The 21547-nt window shown below is 43.2% G+C and overlaps 1 protein-coding gene across 1 annotated transcript in view; it reads right to left on the bottom strand.

The window, feature by feature from the left end:
* The window catches only part of LOC147016561 (beta-2-syntrophin-like), a 105159-nt gene that overhangs the window by 38270 nt on the left and 45342 nt on the right, over positions 1-21547 (bottom strand). The window contains exon 2 of the mRNA XM_085845336.1: positions 13461-13701. Coding sequence (XP_085701462.1) covers positions 13461-13701 — 241 coding nt within the window. The remainder of the gene's footprint in view (positions 1-13460; positions 13702-21547) is intronic.

The raw sequence follows: 21547 nt of genomic DNA, 5'->3' as shown, positions 1-21547 counted from the left end.
TTCACAACAGAAACTATCCGTATTAATAATATTAACTTAATATCAAAACTGTCCGTTTTGAAGGCCGTGGAGCCCATTCCATCTCTTCCATTCCCTCATACACTTCCTCTCACAACCTACTCATTGGTCGGTGCAAACTTAACTCCAGAGAGAGTGATGATCACAAATACCCTTTATCTTTAACACAACAGGACCAAACTGCATCTGCATTCCCAATAAGAAAATGTGCTCCACAGAGCTGTCTCCTCTTTAATCTCAGCTCTTCAACAGATCTTTCACTTCTACCAGATTGAACAGTTCAAATTAAAATGGCAGACATTGCATGGAACCACAAAAATAGGACTGCACGTCCTGAAGCTCACCTGGATCAGGAGCAACAGTCACTCAAACCCCCCCTGCAGACCCCCATAGACCCTGATTTTTTTTAATGCCATGAACAAATTTTAGTATACCATGAGTGATGAAGGTTGTGGCCAAGTTTCATTGAAATCATTTGTGTAGTGTGGGAGAAGAAAGCAAATACATATTTTGGGGGGGGGGGGGGGGTCAAAACCTCATATTACAAACACAACTTGGGTGAACGTCCAGACTAATTAATTACCCTCTAATCGAATGAAAGTAAATCTCTAATGAAATTACCCTCAGTAGGGTCACATGACCTTAATATCAACTTGACAACAAAAGCTAGGATTGATTCCATGACTTTGCTGATAAGTGAAAGTAACTTGCGAGTTTGTTTTCCTGTTTACCACCCTTCTTGTGAACGACAGTGATGTTTGCTGACTACTCAGTTCTCAGTTCTCTGCACAAGATGTAACAGATGGCTTCATCTCAAATGCAGAAATCTACCTTCATACAAAGATTACAGCTCACAATGGACCTGGAGCTGTCCTGTACAACACCTCGCTGTCGTCATTCAGTCTAACCCATTATTATCACAAAGCAATCAATTCCACCTGAACATTGCACAGCTCAACATAATCGGCATTCAAAATAAAACTAGCATCCGTTGAAGACAAAGTCTTCGATATCCCCCGCCATAGTAAATGAGGATTAACAAACTTATATTCCCTAAGCGTGTGCAATATGTATGTGAAGTTTCCCCTTGATCTGACCAGCCGTTCTGGAGAAGATGTTTGAAAGTTTTAGGGTAAATTCAATATGGCCACCAAACCATGTGACCTATCAATTAAAAATTAACAAACTTCTGAAAGGATGTCTTGGGGAAAGTGTATGTGAAATTTTGCCTCAATCTGTCCAGCCGTTCTGGAGAAGAATATTTTTAAAATTTATTAATCTTCAATCCAAGATGGCTGACGAACCATGTGACCTATGACATCATAAATTTACATTCTGCCTCCAATCCTCCAGTGGAATACGTGTGTGAAGTTTCGTGTTAATCGGATGAGGTGTGTTTTTCTATCCAAGATGGCCACCAAACCATGTGACTTGTGATGACATAATTTTTACTATGTATGCAGACATGATGGAAGATGATAGTTGGAAATTTTCGCTTTGTTAGGTTATGTGATTCCAGAGAAAACATTATTTAATATTTTTTCTTGAATCCAACATGGCTGCCAAACCATGTAACCTATCAATTAGAAAATATCAAAAGGCACCAGTTCACCACTTGCTTGATATGTGTACCAAATTTCATAAATATATCTTGAGGGGATTTGTAGTTAAGCTCCGGAAACGAAATGTGACGGACGGACGGACGGACGGAACCCATTTCTATATCCCCCGCCAACTTAGTTGGTTGGCGGGGGATAATAACAGAACTCCAAAATTTCATCGACAAACACAAAATAGATATAGCAATTGAATAGACATAGAATAAAATTAACAATATCTCCAAATTTTCCCACATCTTCCCAAACCACTCTTTTATCTGAAAGGACCAACCAGACAACAGAGGTGGTGGAGGGCTCCTCACCCTCATTTACAAAAACATATTTTCCAACACAACGTCAGACACCCTACAGCTGCTGTCTTACAAGAATACCATCAAAATCACCTCTATAAAAAATAAAAATAGAGGACCAATGGTCACATGTAGCTCACCTGTCTGCTTGCCAAAAAGCGGAGTGATGAATGGATCAGGGTAAAAATAAGAGCTGGATTTAGAATATACATTTTACGTTCGGTGGTATCGACATGATGTTCACAGTCGAGCAACTCCCTGCTGTCTATGCGCCTGAGCTTTAGAGATATTGCCCGTTTCCGGTTGATGATGTCACTTCCTGTTACATCCAAATTAGCCCCATTTGATAAGGCGCAACTCCAAGGTGTCTAAAATTCATGTTTTTCAAGATATTGCCCACTTTCTGTATTATGACGTCACTGGCAGCCATATTGTGTTTCAGATCAGCTTATTTTAATCAAACGTTCCCATAGGTCACTGATCATATATTTTAAGTTTCGCATTGATCGGTTAGGCGGTTCCAGCAAAGTTGAATTTTAAAGGTTTTCCTTTGATCAAATATGGCTGCCAGACCACTTGACCAATGACATCATCGTTATCATATTCTATTTTCTGCATGGAGTTGACCACATATGTAAACGTTCCCATAGATCAGTTAAGCAGTTTCAGAGATGGTGATTTTTTTAATGGTTTTCTTATGAACCAATATGGCTGCTCCACCACGTGACTGATGTCATTGTTAACAAACAATGTATCCCATGGGAAGTCGATCACCGATTTAAAGTGTCGCATCGATCAGTCAGGTGGTTTCAAAGAAGATTATTCTTAAAGGTTTTATTATGATCAATATGACTGCCATACCACATGACTGATGATGTCATTGTGAAAAAATTATATTTCCCTTGGGTAGTTGATCATAAATTTAAAGTTTCGCATTGATCGGTTAAGCAATTTGAGAGAAAAAGAATGTTGAAGGTTCTCCTGAATCCAAAATTATGGCCATACTGGATCCAAATACAAGTACTCCGAACCTTTAATCCTTATCATAACCTACTTATTGATGGAGTGGAGGGGGGGGGGGATATCAGGAATGAACTTGAGTTCGACCACACCAAAGATCATTTTAGCCAAGTTTGGTCACAATCCCATCAGCAGTTTCGGAGAAGAAGTTGCAAGTGTTTATGGAAGGATGGACAACGTGCCATCCCATAAGCTCAAATAACTACATTGAGAAAATTCGGAGAGACATTATCAACATTGACATATACATATACATATACCACCACCAAACTTGTGTCCATCAGAATACCAACCCCAACTTCCCAACACCTGGTAACAGCTGGATAAGATAACCAGGGAACCACGGGTAGGCATGGATGACCCACAAAATATGTCATGGAGAAGAACGGAAATACCTATTCATTTTATTTTTTTAATGTCATGAACAAGCTTTGGGACATACTTGGTGATGAAAGTAGTGGTAAAATGTCATCAAAATCGTATGCGTAGTTTCAGAGAAGAAGCTGCAAGTATATGTGGACGGACAGACAAACGGATGGACGGACAGACAGACGACGCGCCTACTGGTAGGCACCACTGATAGGCATGGATGACCCACCAAAATATGAATCTTGACAATGAAGCTAAAAAGGTGATCGAAGGTAATCATTGTATATAGCAATACGGGACTGAAACCGAACAAACCTCTTATTAACATCATATCGGCCCATTTATCTCTTATACACCCCAAACAAAATACTGGAAAGACTCATCCGAGAAATAAAATCTCCCCTTTTATTCATATAGCCAAATCACAACATGGTTTTTGTCCACGACACTCAACAACCACTTGTCTGTCTACATTAACACAATACATGCTGGCATCGAGACGGCTTCAACAAAAACACAATACTCACTGAGAGAAAAACAACCCTCACAAAGCAACCCTCATATAAACAAGCTCAAATGAGCTAAGATCCTCGTCCTCTGAATGATGACGTCATAAAAACGAATATGACGTTATTGTGATGTATCAGGTTTGCGATAAATTATCTGTGCTAATGCCCGGCTTGATTCCTGCAAACAAAATTCAAACAGCTTGCCTAGTTTCGGAGATAATGGTGTAGGCAATTTCCATTAGCGGCGATATTATGACGTCATAACTTTTTTTTCTTGGAAGGATTTCCAAAATCGGAGATGGTTACTGCCTGCGCGTGGGCTTTCTGCATATACATGGCAAGTTTCAGGAAGTTTCGATGAAAACTCTGGGTTGTGAAACAAAAAATGTCAAAAATAGGAATGACGTCAGAAAAGTTGATATGACATCATAGTGATGTATCATATGTGCGGTAATTCATCTCTGCTAATGCCCTGTTCGATTCCCGCAAACAGAATTAAAAAAGCTTGCCTAGTTTCAGAGATAATTTTTTAGGCGATTTCCATTAGCGAAGATATTTTGACGTTGTAACTTTTTTTCTAGGAGTAATTTTCTAAATCGGAGATGGTTACTGTCTGCGCAGGGAATTTTTACATATGTATGCCAAGTTTCAGGAAGTTTCGATGAAAATGGTAGGCTGTGAAACAAAAAAGTCCACAAGAAGAAGATGAAGAATAACAATGTGAGTAAGACTGAGATCCTCCACGAGGATCTAACAACTACCACTACCTCTCTTTCTTCAGACTTCTCCCTAACAGCATCCCACAGGGCTTTGTACTGTCTCCCTCACTCTTCAATGTATTCCTCCATGACCTCCTGACCCCTGAAGTAGACTCATTGCTTCTATAATATATATATATATATATATATATATATATATATATATATATATATATATATATATATATATATATATATATATATATATTATACATGTAGATGATCTAACCATTTTGTTACAACATTCACATTTTGTCCAGGCTACGACTACCCTTCAGCAACACTTCTATGATCTTGTAAGTTGGTTCATACTGAACAGCATTATGGTATCTCTACCCAAATATTTTGCAACCCTTCTCACTCCAGACAGATATGAATCCAACGCACATCCAACCACTAACCTTTTCTATAGACAACTTCCTCTTGACAGACATCCAACATTACTGGGCATCACCTTGGATACCCAAATGACTTTTACACAACACAGATAAACTCACTGCCAAGGATAACCACAAAAGCAACACACTCAAAGCACTCACGAACATAATCTTTGGACAATACAAAGAATCACTTCCAACAACTTTAAAACAGTTCATCCAGACTAGCATCAATTATACCAGCCCTAGCGAGGTCAGGTCAGGTCAGGTATGGGAGCATGTGTCGGAACAACGCGTCGCTGCATCCACTTTCCGCCGGTACTCCAGGGGCCTCCGTCTGGCCATGCCCCAGGCAGATGCCAGGCCCATACCCATCTCCTTGAGATGATGGTCAACCTGCTGCAACCACGAGGCATGTGGTCGGCCCACTGGCCTCCTCCACTCATGAGACTCCCTCGCTGAGAGAATCTGGTGAGCAGGATCAGCATCAGGAAAATGAGCCACATGTCCATACAGCCGCAACTGACGCTCACGGACTATGCAGGTAACAAATCTCATCCGAGTCTCTCTCAGCAACCGCTCGTTGGACACAAAATCCGACCAGCGATAGCCAAGGATTCTCCGAAGAGACCTAGTACCAAGGGAATTAAGTCTCCGTCTCAGATCCTTGGTCAGAGTCCAAGTCTCGCATCCATAGAGCAAGACTGGAAGTACCAAGGACCTGAAGACTCGGACTTTCGTCCTCCCGCACAGGTACCAGCAGCGCCATACCCCATGATCCAGTGAATCCATGACTCCCCAGGCACGACCCAGACGTCTATTGACCTCTGACTCACAACCAGCAGAGACATGAATATCACTGCCAAGGGAAGTGAATCTATCCAGGACCTCAACATCCTCACCACAAACAGACACAGACAGGACAGCAGCATCCAAGATTCTACCGAAAGCCTGGATCTTAGTTTTGACCCAAGAAACCCGTAATCCCAGTGGCTCCGACTCTTCATTCAGCACCTCGAGGGCCCCCAAAAGGATATCTAAAGTCTCCGCAAAGATGACTGCATCATCTGCAAAATCAAGGTCCGAGATCTTGACATTCCCAAACGATGCACCGCAGCTTGATCTCTCCGACATCCTCCCCAAAATCCAGTCCATACAAGTGCTGAAAAGTGTGGGGGCAAGTACACACCCCTGACAAACTTCAGTAACAACTGGAAATAAGTCAGAGATGGCACTACCACACTTCACAGCACTCTCAGTACCAGAGTAGAGCTCAGACATCAGATCGATCAGTTTTGGTGGCACCCCACGAAGACCAAGAATCCTCCAGAGGACATCCCGATTCACTGAATCGAACGCTTTACAGAGATCAACATAGGCTGCAAGCAGCCCCTGCCGAAACTCTCACCTGCGTTCGGTGAGGACACGAAGAGCAAGGATACGGTCAATCGTTGACCTCTTTGGTGTAAAGCCTGACTGCTCTGGACGCTGGTGCTCAAGCAGATGGTGGTGAACCCTATAAAGAATTATCCGAGCAAAGACCTTGCCTGGCACTGAGAGCTGCGTCACCCCTCGGTAGTTGTTGCACTCTTGGTGATCACCCTTCCCTTTCCAGAGAGGAACAACAAGACCCCTCTTCCAATCAGTTGGGATGATGCATGTGTTCCAGGCAGAGCACAAAACTGCATGCAACGACACGAGTGCAGCATTTCCACCAGCCTTGAGAAGTTGAGCATGGATGCCCCAGATCCCTGGAGCTTTGCCCCGTTTCAACTGGTTCACCGCAGCCCGTGTTTCCACAAGCGAAGGTGGACCACAGTTGATTCGAGGGTCAGCAACAGGGATTGTAACACCCTTGACGTCCAACTCGACAGCTCGGGGATCAGCCTGGTACAACCGCTCAAAGTAACCGGCCCAGCGGGCCTTCACTTCAGACTCCTCTGTCAAGAGCCAACCACTCTCTGCTCTAACTGTAGTGCTCCGAGGGATGGGCTTGGATGAACGTAATGCACGAATTCCCCTGTAAGCCGGACGAGAATCACGTGTCCACAGGTGATGCTCTACCCCCTCACAGATTCCTCGCACATAGGCCTCCTTGTCCACCCTCAGTGCACGTACAGTTTTACGCCTCAGCTCCCTGAACAGCTCAGCTCTGCCATTCAGCCTGGCCCTGCGACTCTGGTCAATGGTATCCAGTGTCCCTTGAGAGACAAAATTCTTCTTTGCCCTGCGGTGAGTTCCAAGACATCCACCGGCAACATCAAGGACGGTGGTCTTGAAGGCACTCCACAACTCTTCAGGACCCCCAAAGCACCTAGACCCCCCAAGCATCCACTCAGCCTGTTCGCAAACTCCTCAGCTACTCTCTCATCCCTGAGCTTGCCAACATCCAGCTTAGGCTGGGATGGTACCATTCTCCAGGATTTAAGGTGCAGCTTTAGAGTTGCTACAACAAGCCTGTGGTCAGTATTGAGGAACTGAGCACTCCGGTGGACCCTGCAGTTCTGGATCATCCCCCAACGACCGTCAATGAGGACATTGTCAATCTCCTTTGCCACACTGCCAGCGTTGGAATACCAAGTCCAGCGATGAGCTTGTGGGCGCTGAAACCATTAACTGGCCACCCTAAGTCCATGACTTCTTGCAAAGTCAAGGAACCTAGTGCTATTCTGGTTCATAGTTCCTGACCCATGGGGACCAACACACACCTCATAACCATCCCTATCAGTTCCAGTCGAAGCATTGAAATCCCCCAAGACTAGAAGTTTATCTCGTCTGGGGCACTGATCAACCACAGACTCGAGTGTGGCGTAGAATGCATCCTTCACGGTGAGATCACTCGCCTCAGTCGGAGCATAAACAGAGACCAGGGAAATGACACCTAAGGAGTGACGAATCCTTAATCTCATAATACGCTCATTGACCGGTGTTACCTCAATTATCATTGAGGTCAGCTTATTGGACACAGCTACAGCAACTCCTTGGGTATGGTAACCATCAGAGCGACCAGACCAATAGTAGGTGTAACCACCCACCATTATCTCGCCGCAATCCGGTCTCCGAACCTCAGAGAGAGCTGCAATCCCGATGTCCAAACGCTTGAGCTCAGATGATAACAGAGACAGGTGATCATCCTCTCTTAGGGATAGGACATTCCAGGCACCCACCCGAAGGGACCGCCTCAGGTTAACCCAAGGAGACCGCCATCTGGTAGACGACACCTCAGCACCACTCCGACACACTCTCCCGCAATCTGACCCAGGGATGTTACCCCATGGTTTCCCTCCTATCATCAAAGATTGGGGGTCCCAAAGGCTTTGCCCCAATCCCGTCATCCGGTGAGCTGCCCTGCGAAGGGAAGCTGCACAGGAGGTACTCCCACGGAGTGGGTTTTCAGATTTTTTTGCGTTTTGCGGAATGAAGGATTTTACGGTGGCCGGAGTGCAAATCCTGCCACCAACCTCCTAATAAGAAGTGACCCAACTGCAGGAGGACGTCCGCAGACACAGTTGGGCACTAGATATGGATGGCCGTTGGCACCCTCCAAACACCCTCCTCACCAGAAAACCTGGTGGGGAGACGGTTTCGTCGCCGACAACCCGACCATGGAACAGGTTAGTACAGGTTTACATGGTACCTGTAGCAGGTCACAGATCTAACCTGACCTGACTCTAGCTAGGCTGCCACTATGATATACCATAAAAAACAAAAACGTTTTGAAAAATACACAAAACAAAGCTCTCAGGATAGCAACAGGTTGCACAAGATCCACCAACATAGCCCTCTTATGCGCAGACACAAAATTACTCCCAATTGTGATCCATATAAATATGAAAGGCACTCAATTCATTGCCTCTGCAACTCCACATCCCAAACACCCATGTCACTCCATGACCACTCATCTCCACTCCGATGACATATGAAATGTACAACTGCTAACAGTTACTCTCATATCCTTAATATTACACATCCACCATATTATAATATCGCATTTCAGATGCTACTTCTTCACCCTGAAACCCATCCAGTCACAGCCAAGTGAGCCTTATTCAAAAAAAACAACAATCCAAAAAAAAAAGAACCCATATCAAAAAATTATATAATTATGGCTGCCAGACCAAACATCCGATCCAGTTGAAACTTAAAACATATATTCCTCATCACTACTAGATCATAAATGTGAAGTTTCATGCCGGTTCATTAAGCGGTTCCAGAGAAAACATGACTTAATATTTTTCTTCAATCTAATATGGCTGCCAAACCATGTGACCTATCAATTATTCCTTAACTTGCACACCCATAGCTTGGGGAACATTTGTGTGAAGTTTCCCCTCGATTTATCCAGCTGTTCTGGAGAAGATTTTTGTAGGTTTTTGGGTAAATTCAATATGGCTGCCAAACCATGTGACCTATGACATCATATTATGAACGTTTTGTTCCTCATGGATAGGCGGTCATAAGTGTAAAGTTTTGACTCAATCGGCTCAGCTACTTCAGAGAAGGTTTTTGAAGGTTTTTTTTTCCAATATGGTTGCTGAATCACGTGACTGATGATGTCATCAATTTTTTTTTTTTCGGTGGACCATTTTATTCCTCGATAACCCTCAAAAATGTTTATACTGATTGGTAGCGTTCTCCATATGCAATTATGACATCATAACGAAGGCAACTATGACGTCATAAAAACCACTTGTGCCCCATGAGGAGTACTTGCTATATGCCAACTTTAAAATTGTTTTCCATGGTGCGGTTTCAGAGATACAGAGGTCAAAAGTTTTTCTGTTTTTCCAACATGGCTGCCACACCACATGACCTATTATGTCATAATTATGAATAAAGCATTCTACATGAGTAGTCACACCTCTGGTGAAAATTTTGTCGCAATCCGACAAGCAGTTGTGGATAAAAACACAAAAGTTCTGTGTGGACCAACAAACAAAGAGACAGACAGATGGACCCAAACGCAATATAGGCCATCAGCCATGGCTCAGAAAGTGCCTGAAAATCAAGTTTCATTCCACTCATGGTGGGGGTGGGGGGGGGTAGACAAAACCTTGATAATATGATAGTATATATCCAAATACATACGTATCCAAAAGTTCTCCACTCAAATAGCTGCAGTTATTGTGTATTTTCATCTTGAAAATCGATGCATTCCCCGCGCTCTCTCATTTGAATTTTCTCCACTCGGATCACGTGTGGGCCACGTGACGCCTCGACAGCCAATAGATCGGCTGGCATCATATGCAAATTACGTCAGACCATCATGTGACCAGCTAAGTTGTCCAAGATGGCAGCTTCCTGCAGGGAGGAAATCGCCGGCAGCTGATCGGCGATTTTTGATGAATATGGCCAGTGAGGACGCTCCCCCGTGTATTATTCACCAGGACAATGTAGCGAACGAAGAAGTGAAACGTTTTACGTCTGTAAGATGGGATAAATGGAGAGAAAGTGTCAACAAATGGCTCGTCTTAGACGGTCACCAACGACGTTTAGCCAAGAGTGCCGACCTCGGAAGGATGACAGGCTGAGTCAACCCCCTGGTGCATTAATTCAGCGGCCGACGGGGCTTGAACTCAGGACCCTAAGATCCCAAGTCGCCACCCGAACCACTGAGCCAACACCAGGCTACGCACTCAGCCTGTCGTCCTTCCGAGGTCGGCGAAATGAGTACCAGTTCCAGTGTGTGTACTGGTAGAGGGGCACTGCATCAGCGACACAGTCGCGCTTCAAGAAATGATAGCTACCCCGGCAGCTACGCTGCCATACGACCACCACCACAACAACGAAATTGTGAATTAAAAATAAGCTGTTTTCATTGCCTTTCTTATACATTGATTTTATTGCGTTGTTTCTATAATTGTAAATATAGTCTGAGTTGGTTTAAAAGATAAACCAGTATGTCTATTTGGATCAACTATATCGAAGAAGGATTTCATAAACTATAACTGTTTGAGAAATACTGATTTCAATTAATAACAATATTAAAATAAAATCATTCGTCATAAAATCAAAATTCATTGCAGACTCTTTAAAGGCGGTCACGTGGTCAATGGTTTTTCCCTAATTCGTTTTCAATATCAATTAAATTACTATTTTTTGTAAATAAACATCCATAAATAAATATTTTGAGGGGGGGGTTAATCTGAAATCGTAGGGGGTAGGATGAAATCGATTTCAAGCTACCCCCAGGGGTAACTTGAAATCGATTTCAGATTACCAGGAGGTAACTTGAAAGGTGGGGGGGGGGGGTAGCTTGAAATCTTTACACCGGCACTCCGGGTACAATCGGCCCATGATCGAAGTTAGTCCTCCCACGCCGGCACTCTCGGCTCAACGTCGTTGGTGACCGTCTAAGACGAGCCATTTGTTGACACTTTCTCTCCATTTATCCCATTTTACAGACGTAAAACGTTTCACTTCTTCGTTCGCTACATTGTCCTGGTGAATAATACACGGGGGAGCGTCCTCACTGGCCATATTCATCAAAAATCGCCGATCAGCTGCCGGTAATTTCCTCCCTGCAGGAAGGTGCTATCTTGGACAACTTAGCCAGTCACATGACAGTCTGACGTAATTTGCATACGATGTCAGCCGATCTATTGGCTGTCGAGGCGTCACGTGGCCTACACGTGATCCGTGTGGAGAAAATTCAAATGAGAGAGCGTGGCGAATGCATCGATTTTCAAGATGAAAATACACAATAACTGCACCCATTTGAGTGGAGAACTTTTGGATACGTATGTATTTGGATATATACTATCATATCATCAAGGTTTTGTCTACCCCCCCTCTCCCCTCCCCCCAATGAGGGGAACGAAACTGCACGATACAGCTTACGGCTGATGGCCTAATACCCTCTACTTCCGTGAGGGTAACGACTAAGACACTGAGTGGAGTGAATACCTCCGTCAGGCTGAACAGTTTACATTTTGTATCCGACTGATCTAGGCCGGATCTGCATCTGGATCTTCACCAAAATTAAATCAATTCATCCATGTCACACATGCCACCTGTCCAGCAAATTTTGTCCGAATCTGTCCGTAACTTTTCACATGCAGACAGACAAGGGTGAATACATAACCTCGGTTCACCTTCGTGGGGGCAGAGGTAATTATCTCCCATCAGTGTTCAAAGAATAATGTCCCTCAAACAATTTCCTCAAACACCCTTCCCTCAAAATTCACTCCTCTGAAGCAACACTTGATCATGAAATGAGAGTTCATCCATGCGGACACAGCCCCTACCTGAAGCAATCTCAACATTGGCTCCAACCCGCACTAAACCCAACATGTCCTCTCAGTCTATGGACCCCACAAACCATGACAAGCTGCCCCTCCTTGGTTCAAAACAAGACACCTTTTCAACATCTCTTCCACACTAGATCTCTTGAAGTGTCTGGTGGGCACTGCAGAATAATTGGGTTCTGCCGGTCTTTTCGCTTGATGAGGGACCAAAGCTGCTGCGACAACAACTACAACAACAACTACAACAACAACAACAAAAACACTGTCTCCTCTGTCTACCATGCTATGTCAAGCCATACCTACTCACTGACGTTTTGCCTGGACTGGACTTCCCTTATCCATCTGTCCCCTCCAATGTCTTCAGGTAGTTCGCCTTCCACACTTTGCAGTGGAGCTCCTCAAGGAGTAAAAACAAAATGAAACAAACAAAAATAAAAAATAATCCTTATATAAAAAGAGCTTGGTCTCAACATGCGTCCCTCCATCCGTGTGACTATATGTCTATTATTTACGTACTCTTGGAATGTACCTTTTGACCCTTTAGACTGCTGAGACCCCTGAGACCTTTGAATACCCCAAAGACCTCAAAGAAGCCCAAGACCCTGAAAATCCCCAAGATCCCTGAAGACCCCAAGACCCCCAGGACCCCCAAAGACCTCCAAGACACAAAATACCCCAAAGATGCCCAAGACCCCAAAGACTCCGAAAGACCCTGAATACCCCAGAGACTCAAAAGACCCCCAAGACCCTGATGACCAAAAGACCATGAAGACCCAAACGACTGTGAAGACCCCAAAGACCCTGAAGATCCCAAATACCCAAAAGACCCAAAGACCTACAAAGTCCCCAAAAACCCCAAAAGACCCCGAAGACCCTAAAGATCCAAAAAGATCATAAAGACCCAAAAGACCCCTAAGACCCATTCAACCACTTAGATATTAACACCATTTGACCCCTTACACCCATCAAACAGATTAGACAGCTGAGACCCTTGACCACTTCGACCACGTGGACCTTCTTATATCACAAATGAAATTTCAAATAAATACAATATCACCGATATTACATATAAATTTGTAAAAAAGAAATGTTTGTTTGATGATTGGTGTAAATCATGCCAACACAACAAATCTGTGATGTCAATCTCTGCAACGACGTGTGGAGAGGCGAGCGTAGCGAGCCGAACCACGCAAGTATATTTGAATTAAAGACAAAAAGACAAACTCATTGAATAAGCATAATCATTGTTGTACCTGTTCTCAGGATCCGCCATTGTCAGGTTCCGAGCAACATAGCACATCTTGAGTTGTATGACCCTTTGCTCTTGAGTTGCACTCCCAGAAGACTGATGAACTGTTGGCGTCGGTGTGTAGGTTGGTGAACCTGGACCATCATCAAGAGTCTGTCCAGGACCACTGTTTGGACTGTCCCATTCAATGTCAGCAAGAGCATGATTTTTCTTCATATATGTGGTCATCTCTTTCATAAACACCACTGTAATAATAAACAACAAAAACATCATGATTAATTAAATATAAAGAACAAATATATTAAGTAAGAGAAAGATTGGTTTTTTTATTTATTTAAATAAATACACATTTGAAGTGAGAAGAGAAAGTCAAGATCCATCAAACTCACCACAACAACCAGACAAAACAAGTATTAAAAAGTATCAACCTCACTGTGACGAGCAAAACGGCTCAAAAAACTGATTTCTTCAATAAGAGAGCATGCACATATCCTTCACTCTGTTTGACTCAAGGCAATGGCTGAACCATTACAACTTTCAATTATATCAGTTAGCAAGGATGCTCTGAGACAAAGATGAAACATCAAACGGTATTAATTACAAAAATAAAATTCACAGAAGGAGTAAGAGCAAGATTAAGGGCTGGAAGTGAAGGAAGAACAAACACAACTTGGCTGCATGAAGTTGAAATGTGAATCATATGACTTGGCAATGTTGAAACCTGCACAAGGAAATCAGCACACACACACACACACACACACACACACACACACACACACACACACACACACACACACACACACACACACACACACACACACACACACACACACACACACACACACACACACTGAGACCTGGTTGGCTCTGTTCCATCTCCCGAAACCCAGTTTTGAGATAGCAGTCAACAACAGAAACTTTCACGCACACACACATATACGCACACACACGTGCATGGACTCCATTCCACCTTCTGAAACTCACGTATGGAGATAAAAATTAACAACACACACACACACACACACACACACACACACACACACAACCAATGGCTATCATAAAGTGGCAGGACCGAGTCAATTGTAAGAGGTGTAAGATATAAACAGTGGAGCACTAGTCGCCTCAGATCGGGATGTAAAAAAAAATCATGTCAGAACAGCTGGACACACAAAGGCACAACAAGGTATGTAAAGTAATCCACCTGCACATCGGCAGAAACTTCAATATCCAGATTACAAAAAAACTTATGGAAACTCAAACCAAAAGCGATCAGTGAAAATAAGGAAGTAATGTTCACGTACAACATGATGATCCCTTGGAGCGTGAACATAGAAAACAAAGCATTGTGACCGGATATAGTACTGAGGTACAAAAAAGAATGCTATAATTGCTAATTGTGGTTTCAGTACCCTCGATTTTGGCCGAAACAATGCAGAAAAAAAAATAATCAAATACCAGGATCTCAAAAAAGAAGAGAAAATATCCTGGAAGTTGAATAGAGCTAAAATCGTACAAGTGATATATATATTGAAGCAACAGCAATGATAAAAAAATAACCTCATGGGTATCTTAAAAACCATCCCTGGGAATATCACTACAAATGAACTGCAGTTGGAAGCCGTCCAGGGCTCAGTGATAATCCTCAAAAGAGTCCTCGGACCCAAACTTTGAGAACAAAACCATACTTTGGTCCATGAATCGTGATCTTATAACAAAACCTACTTCGAGACCTGGAAGGACTCTGTTCCACCTTTTGAAATCCATATGTGGAGATAACGACCAATCACACACGCACGCACACACACACACATACACACACACACACACACACACACACACACACACACACACACACACACGCACACACACACACATTTTGCCGTCTGTCATGTTGTTCCTCAATGAGGCCAGATTCAGTCTTCAAAAATATTTTTAGTAACATACAAACTCTTAACAGGAACCATCACAGAAGAGATTTACTCAATAATCATTTAACGGAACTAAAATATCTGGAAGCAAAACAAAAAGGATGTAGTAAAATGTGATACAGAATTATAGGATGGCACTTGTACCACAAAGCCAAGACCAAAATGTTTCAAATAAAAAACAAATAAACAAAAAAGAGGTACCAAATTGTTAGCAGCATTGATTGACTTCAAGAAGGCATTTAATAATGTCCCACAATCACAACTCATACAATGTATGGAAGCTTGTACAAAATTGATCCCAAAATAATGGGCCGAACCATAGAAACAATGGCACATAATCCTTTAATACTATAGCACTTGCACGTAAAAATTCAAATATACAGTACTTCAAGTTCTATACAGATATTACAATACCACAAGTTCTATGAGTAGGACCATGAGCAATCATTCAACTGTATATAAAATTTGAGAAGTATCTTTTGTGTTTGCTTGTTTATTTGATTTATATGCAATCCTAAATTACTGGAAAGATTGTATTCGGGATATGTACGGGAAGGTTTAATGTAGACAGGACAAAAAAACAAAATAATTATACTCCGCAGGGTTTAGGATGGGGGAGCACCAAAATTCTCTCAAACTAAATGTGTAGCATACAGCACCACTTCCTGTGAGAGTGGGTATCAAAAGTCATTCCATCCATCATTCTGGGAAAAGTAACCTGCCCGTAATCCGGGAGGAATTAATCGGTCCGTAATTCTGGGGGAATTAACCCATCCATAATACTGGAGGCATTAACCCGTCCGTAATTCTAGAGGAATTAATCCGTCCGTAATTCTGGGGGAATGAACCCGTCCGTAATTCTAAGGGAATTAATCCGTCCGTAATTCTGGGGGAATGAACCCGTCCGTAATTCCAGAGGAATTAACCCGTCCGTAATTCTGGGGGAATTAACCAGTCCGTAATTCTGGAGGAATTAACCCGTCCTTAATTCTGGAGGAATTAACCCGTCCTTAATTCTGGAGGAATTAACCCTTCCGAAATTCTGGGGGAATTAACCCGTCCGTAATTCTCGAGGAACTAACCCGTCCGTAATTCTGGAGGAATTAACCCTTCCGTAATTCTTGAGGAATTAACCCTTCCAAAATTCTGGGGGAATTAACCCTTCCGTAATTCTGGAGCAAGTAACCCTTCCGTAATTCTGGAGGAATTCACCCTTCCGTAATTCTGGAGGAATTAACCCGTCCGTAATTCTGGAGGAATTAACCCATCCGTAATTCTGGGGGAATTAACCCATCCGTAATTCTGGGGGAATTAACCCATCCGTAATTCTGGGGGAATTAACCCATCCGTAATTCTGGGGGAATTAACCCTTCCGTCATTCTGGGGGAATTAACCCACCCGTAATTCTGGGGGAATTAACGCATCCGTAATTCTGGGGGAATTAACCCGTCCGTAATTCTGGGGGAATTGACCCGTCTGTAATTCTGGGGGAATTAACCCGTCCGTAATTCTGGAAGAATTAACCTGTCCGTAATTCTGGGGGAATTAACCCATCGGTGATTCTGGGAGAATTAACCCGTCCGTAAATCTGGGGGAATTAACCTGTTTGTAATTCTGGGGGAATTAACAATTCCGTAATTCTGGGGGAATTTACCCTTCCGTAATTCTGGGGGAATTAACCCTTCCGTAATTCTGGGGGAATTAAGCCTTCCGTAATTCTGGGGAAAATAACCCTTCCGTAATTATGGGGGAATTAACCCGTCAGTAATTCTGGGGGAATTTACCCTTCCGTAATTCTGGGGGAATTAAGCCTTCCGTAATTCTGGGGAAAATAACCCTTCCGTAATTATGGGGGAATTAACCCGTCCGTAATTCTGGGGGAATTAACCCTTCCGTAATTCTGGAGGAATTAACCCTTCCGTAATTCTGGAGGAATTAATCCTTCCTTAATTCTGGGGGAATTAACCCTTCCGTAATTCTGGGGGAATTAACCCGTCCGTAATTCTGGAGGAATTAACCCGTCCGTAATTCTGGAGGAATTAATCCTTCCTTAATTCTGGGGGAATTAACCCTTCCGTAATTCTGGGGGAATTAACCCGTCCGTAATTCTGGAGGAATTAACCCTTCCGTAATTCTGGAGGAATTAAGCCTTCCGTAATTCTGGGGAAATTAACCCTTCCATAATTCTGGGGGAATTAACCCGTCCGTAATTCTGGGGAAATTAACCCATCCGTAATTCTGGGGGAATTAACCCGTCCGTAATTCTGGGGGAATTAACCTGTCCGTAATTCTGGGGGAATTAACCCTTCCGTAATTCTGGAGGTATTAACCCTTCCGTAATTCTGGAGGAATTAACCCTTCCGTAATTCTGGAGGAATTAACCCTTCCGTAATTCTGGAGGAATTAACCCTTCCGTAATTCTGGGGGAATTAACCCTTCCGTAATTCTGGAGGATTTAACCCGTCCGTAATTCTGGAGGAATTAACCCGTCCGTAATTCTGGTTGAATTAACCCGTCCGTAATTCTGGAGGAATTAACCAGTCCGTAATTCTGGAGGAATTAACCCGTCCGTAATTCTGGGGGAATTAACCAGTCCGTAATTCTGGAGGAATTAACCAATCCGTAATTCTGGAGGAATTAACCCATCCTTAATTCTGGAGGAATTTACCCGTCCGTAATTCTGGGGGAATTAACCAGTCCGTAATTCTGGTTGAATTAACCCGTCCGTAATTCTGGGGGAATTAACCAGTCCGTAATTCTGGTTGAATTAACCCGTCCGTAATTCTGGAGGAATTAACCAGTCCGTAATTCTGGAGGAATTAACCCGTCCGCAATTCTGGGGGAATTAACCAGCCGGAATTCTGGAGGAATTAACCAATCCGTAATTCTGGAGGAATTAACCCATCCTTAATTCTGGAGGAATTTACCCGTCCTTAATTCTGGGGGAATTAACCCGTCCGTAATTCTGGGGGAATTAACCCGTCCGTAAATCTGGGGGGATTAACCCGTTCCTAATTCTGGGGGAATTTACCCTTCCGTAATTCTGGGGGAATTAACCCTTCCGTAATTCTGGGGGAATTAAGCCTTCTGTAATTCTGGGGAAATTTACCCTTCCGTAATTCTGGGGGAATTAACCCTTCCGTAATTCTGGAGGAATTAACCCTTCCGTAATTCTGGAGGAATTAATTCTTCCTTAATTCTGGAGGAATTAAGCCTTCCGTAATTCTGGGGGAATTAACCCTTCTGTAATTCTGGAGGTATTAACCCTTCTGTAATTCTGGAGGAATTAACCCTTCCGTAATTCTAGAGGAATTAACCCTTCCGTAATTGTGGAGGAATTAACCCTTCCTGAATTCTGGGGGAATTAACCCTTCCGTAATTCTGGAGGTATTAACCCTTCTGTAATTCTGGAGGAATTAACCCTTCCGTAATTCTGGAGGAATTAACCCTTCCGTAATTGTGGAGGAATTAACCCTTCCTGAATTCTGGGGGAATTAACCCTTCCGTAATTCTGGGGAAATTTACCCTTCCGTAATTCTGGGGGAATTAACCCTTCCGTAATTCTGGAGGAATTAACCCTTCCGTAATTCTGGAGGAATTAATTATTCCTTAATTCTGGAGGAATTAAGCCTTCCGTAATTCTGGGGGAATTCACCCTTCCGTAATTCTGGAGGTATTAACCCTTCTGTAATTCTGGAGGTATTAACCCTTCCGTAATTCTGGAGGTATTAACCCTTCCGTAATTCTGGAGGAATTAACCCTTCCGTAATTGTGGAGGAATTAACCCTTCCTGAATTCTGGAGGAATTAACCCGTCCATAATTCTGGGGAAATTAACCCTTCCGTAGTTCTGGGGGAATTAACCCGTCCGTAATTCTGGAGGAATCAACCTGTCCGTAATTCTGGGGGAATTAACCCGTCCGTAATTCTGGAGGAATCAACCTGTCCGTAATTCTGGGGGAATTAACCCGTCCGTAATTCTGGAGGAATTAACCCGCCTGTAATTCTGGAGGAATTGACCCATCCGTCATTCTTCAGAAAATGTCGGTGATTGGTGAATTATTTCTCATATTTTCTTATACTACCTTGAGTCTGATTTGCATCCAGGAATACAACAATTATGGTTAACCAATATGAAATTTCCATTTTTTTGTTCAAATGCTGCAAATTATGTTTAAAAGCGGATTTGAAATTCAGATTTTGCGATAGCAATGGCAGGTTAAAAGTGCCTGCAAAACTCGCAGAACCGAGTCACCAAAAACGTGTGCACACAGCGGATGTGCAAAAGACTTGGTTACCATTCATATGTCCTTTTGAAAGTCCTGTATTGGACAAGTATAACTTCTACAACGTAGAAACACAATGCACCATTCACCTTCTCTCGAGATGCAAAAAATGATGTCAAAACAAATGTCTATACACAAAGGCTTAACTGTATGTGCAGAATAATCCAGTGGCATATGTGCAAGCACTGTAATATCTCAGCTCCAGAAAAGTCATGGAAACACAACCCAGAAAAAAACAAATTCACAATAGAGAAGGACATCATAACACACACAAATATCCCGAATATTCCTTCAAGTGTGATCAGTGAAAACGAGGCATTGTGACAAGACATACCCATAAAAAAATTATATATATATATATATATATATATATATATATATATAATAAAAATATGGCATTGCCAATTGAAGTATCAGTACCCGATGACTTTGGTATCAATATTTTGGAAATAGCAAGTACTATTGAACCAGGAACTGAAAAATTACATGAAGAAAAACTGGAATCTGACCAACATTGACAACACACCAGTAATATCCGCAAAGATATGGTCAATACAGGAGCCTTGAAAATGTTCCTTAGCTTAAATTAGAAAACATCACAACTTGTATCATGAAACACTGAAAGCAATAAAACAACAATGAGGCTTTGGGCCTCATCCCTCTTTTGATTCCCACTTCAGAGGATTGCAAAGAAACTGAGTCAAGAAGATCATACAATCAACTGCTTTTGCCACTTGTGGACCCATCTATGAGTTTGGTACCCAGCCCAAGAACTATGGACAGCCACCACTACTTAAAGAAGTGTTGTTCACAGAAAATTAACCTCCTTGTTTGTTATAACCACACACAGATAAATTGTTCCTCGCAGGTGCAGTTTACTAGCAATCAAACATGAAATACAACAAGAATATTTCAATCGGCTCCAGATGAAGCAAGCAGCTGAGGTGCTATTTAATATCGGGATCAGGTCAGGTCAGGTATGGGAGCATGTGCCAGAACAGCGCGTCGCTGCGTCCACTTTTCCACCGGTACTCCAGGGGCCTCCGTCTGGCCATCCCCCAGGCAGATGCCAGGCCCATCCCCATCTCCTTGAGATGATGGTCAACCTGTTGCAACCATGAGGCACGTGGTCGGCCCACTGGCCTCCTCCACTCATGAGACTCCCTCGCTGAGAGAATCTGGTGAGCAGGATCAGAGTCAGGAAAACGAGCCACATGTCCATACAGCCGCAACTGACGCTCACGGACTATGCAGGTAACAAATCTCATCCGAGTCTCTCTCAGCAACCGCTCGTGAGACACAAAATCCGACCAGCGATAGCCAAAGATTCTCTGAAGAGACCTGGTACCAAAGGAATTAAGTCTCCGTCTCAGATCCTTGGTCAGAGTCCAAGTCTTGCACCCATAGAGCAATTCTGGAAGTACCAACGACCTGAAGACTCGGACTTTCATCCTCCCGCACAGGTACAGGCAGCGCCACACCCCATGATCCAGTGAATCCATGACTCCCCAGGCCCGACCCAGACGTCTATTGACCTCTGACTCACAGCCAGCAGAAACATGAATATCACTGCCAAGGTAAGTGAATCTCTCCATGACCTCAACATCCTCACCACAAACAGACACAGACAGGACAGCAGCATCCAAGATGTCACCGAAAGCCTGGATCTTAGTTTTGACCCAAGACACCCGTAACCCCAACGGCTCCGACTCCTCATTCAGCACCTCGAGGGCCCCCAAGAGGATGTCTAAAGTCTCCGCAAAGATGACTGCATCATCTGCAAAATCAAGGTCCGAGATCTTGACATTCCCAAACGATGCACCGCAACTTGATCTCTCCGACATCCTCCCTAGAATCCAGTCCATACAAGTGCTGAAA

This window comes from Eptatretus burgeri, chromosome 11 (assembly GCF_056783735.1).
Source record: "Eptatretus burgeri isolate ZD-2024b chromosome 11, Ebu_testis_v1, whole genome shotgun sequence".
NCBI lineage: Eukaryota > Metazoa > Chordata > Myxini > Myxiniformes > Myxinidae > Eptatretus > Eptatretus burgeri.
Note: the sequence above shows the minus strand (reverse complement) of the source record. Positions and strands in the feature narration are given on the sequence as shown.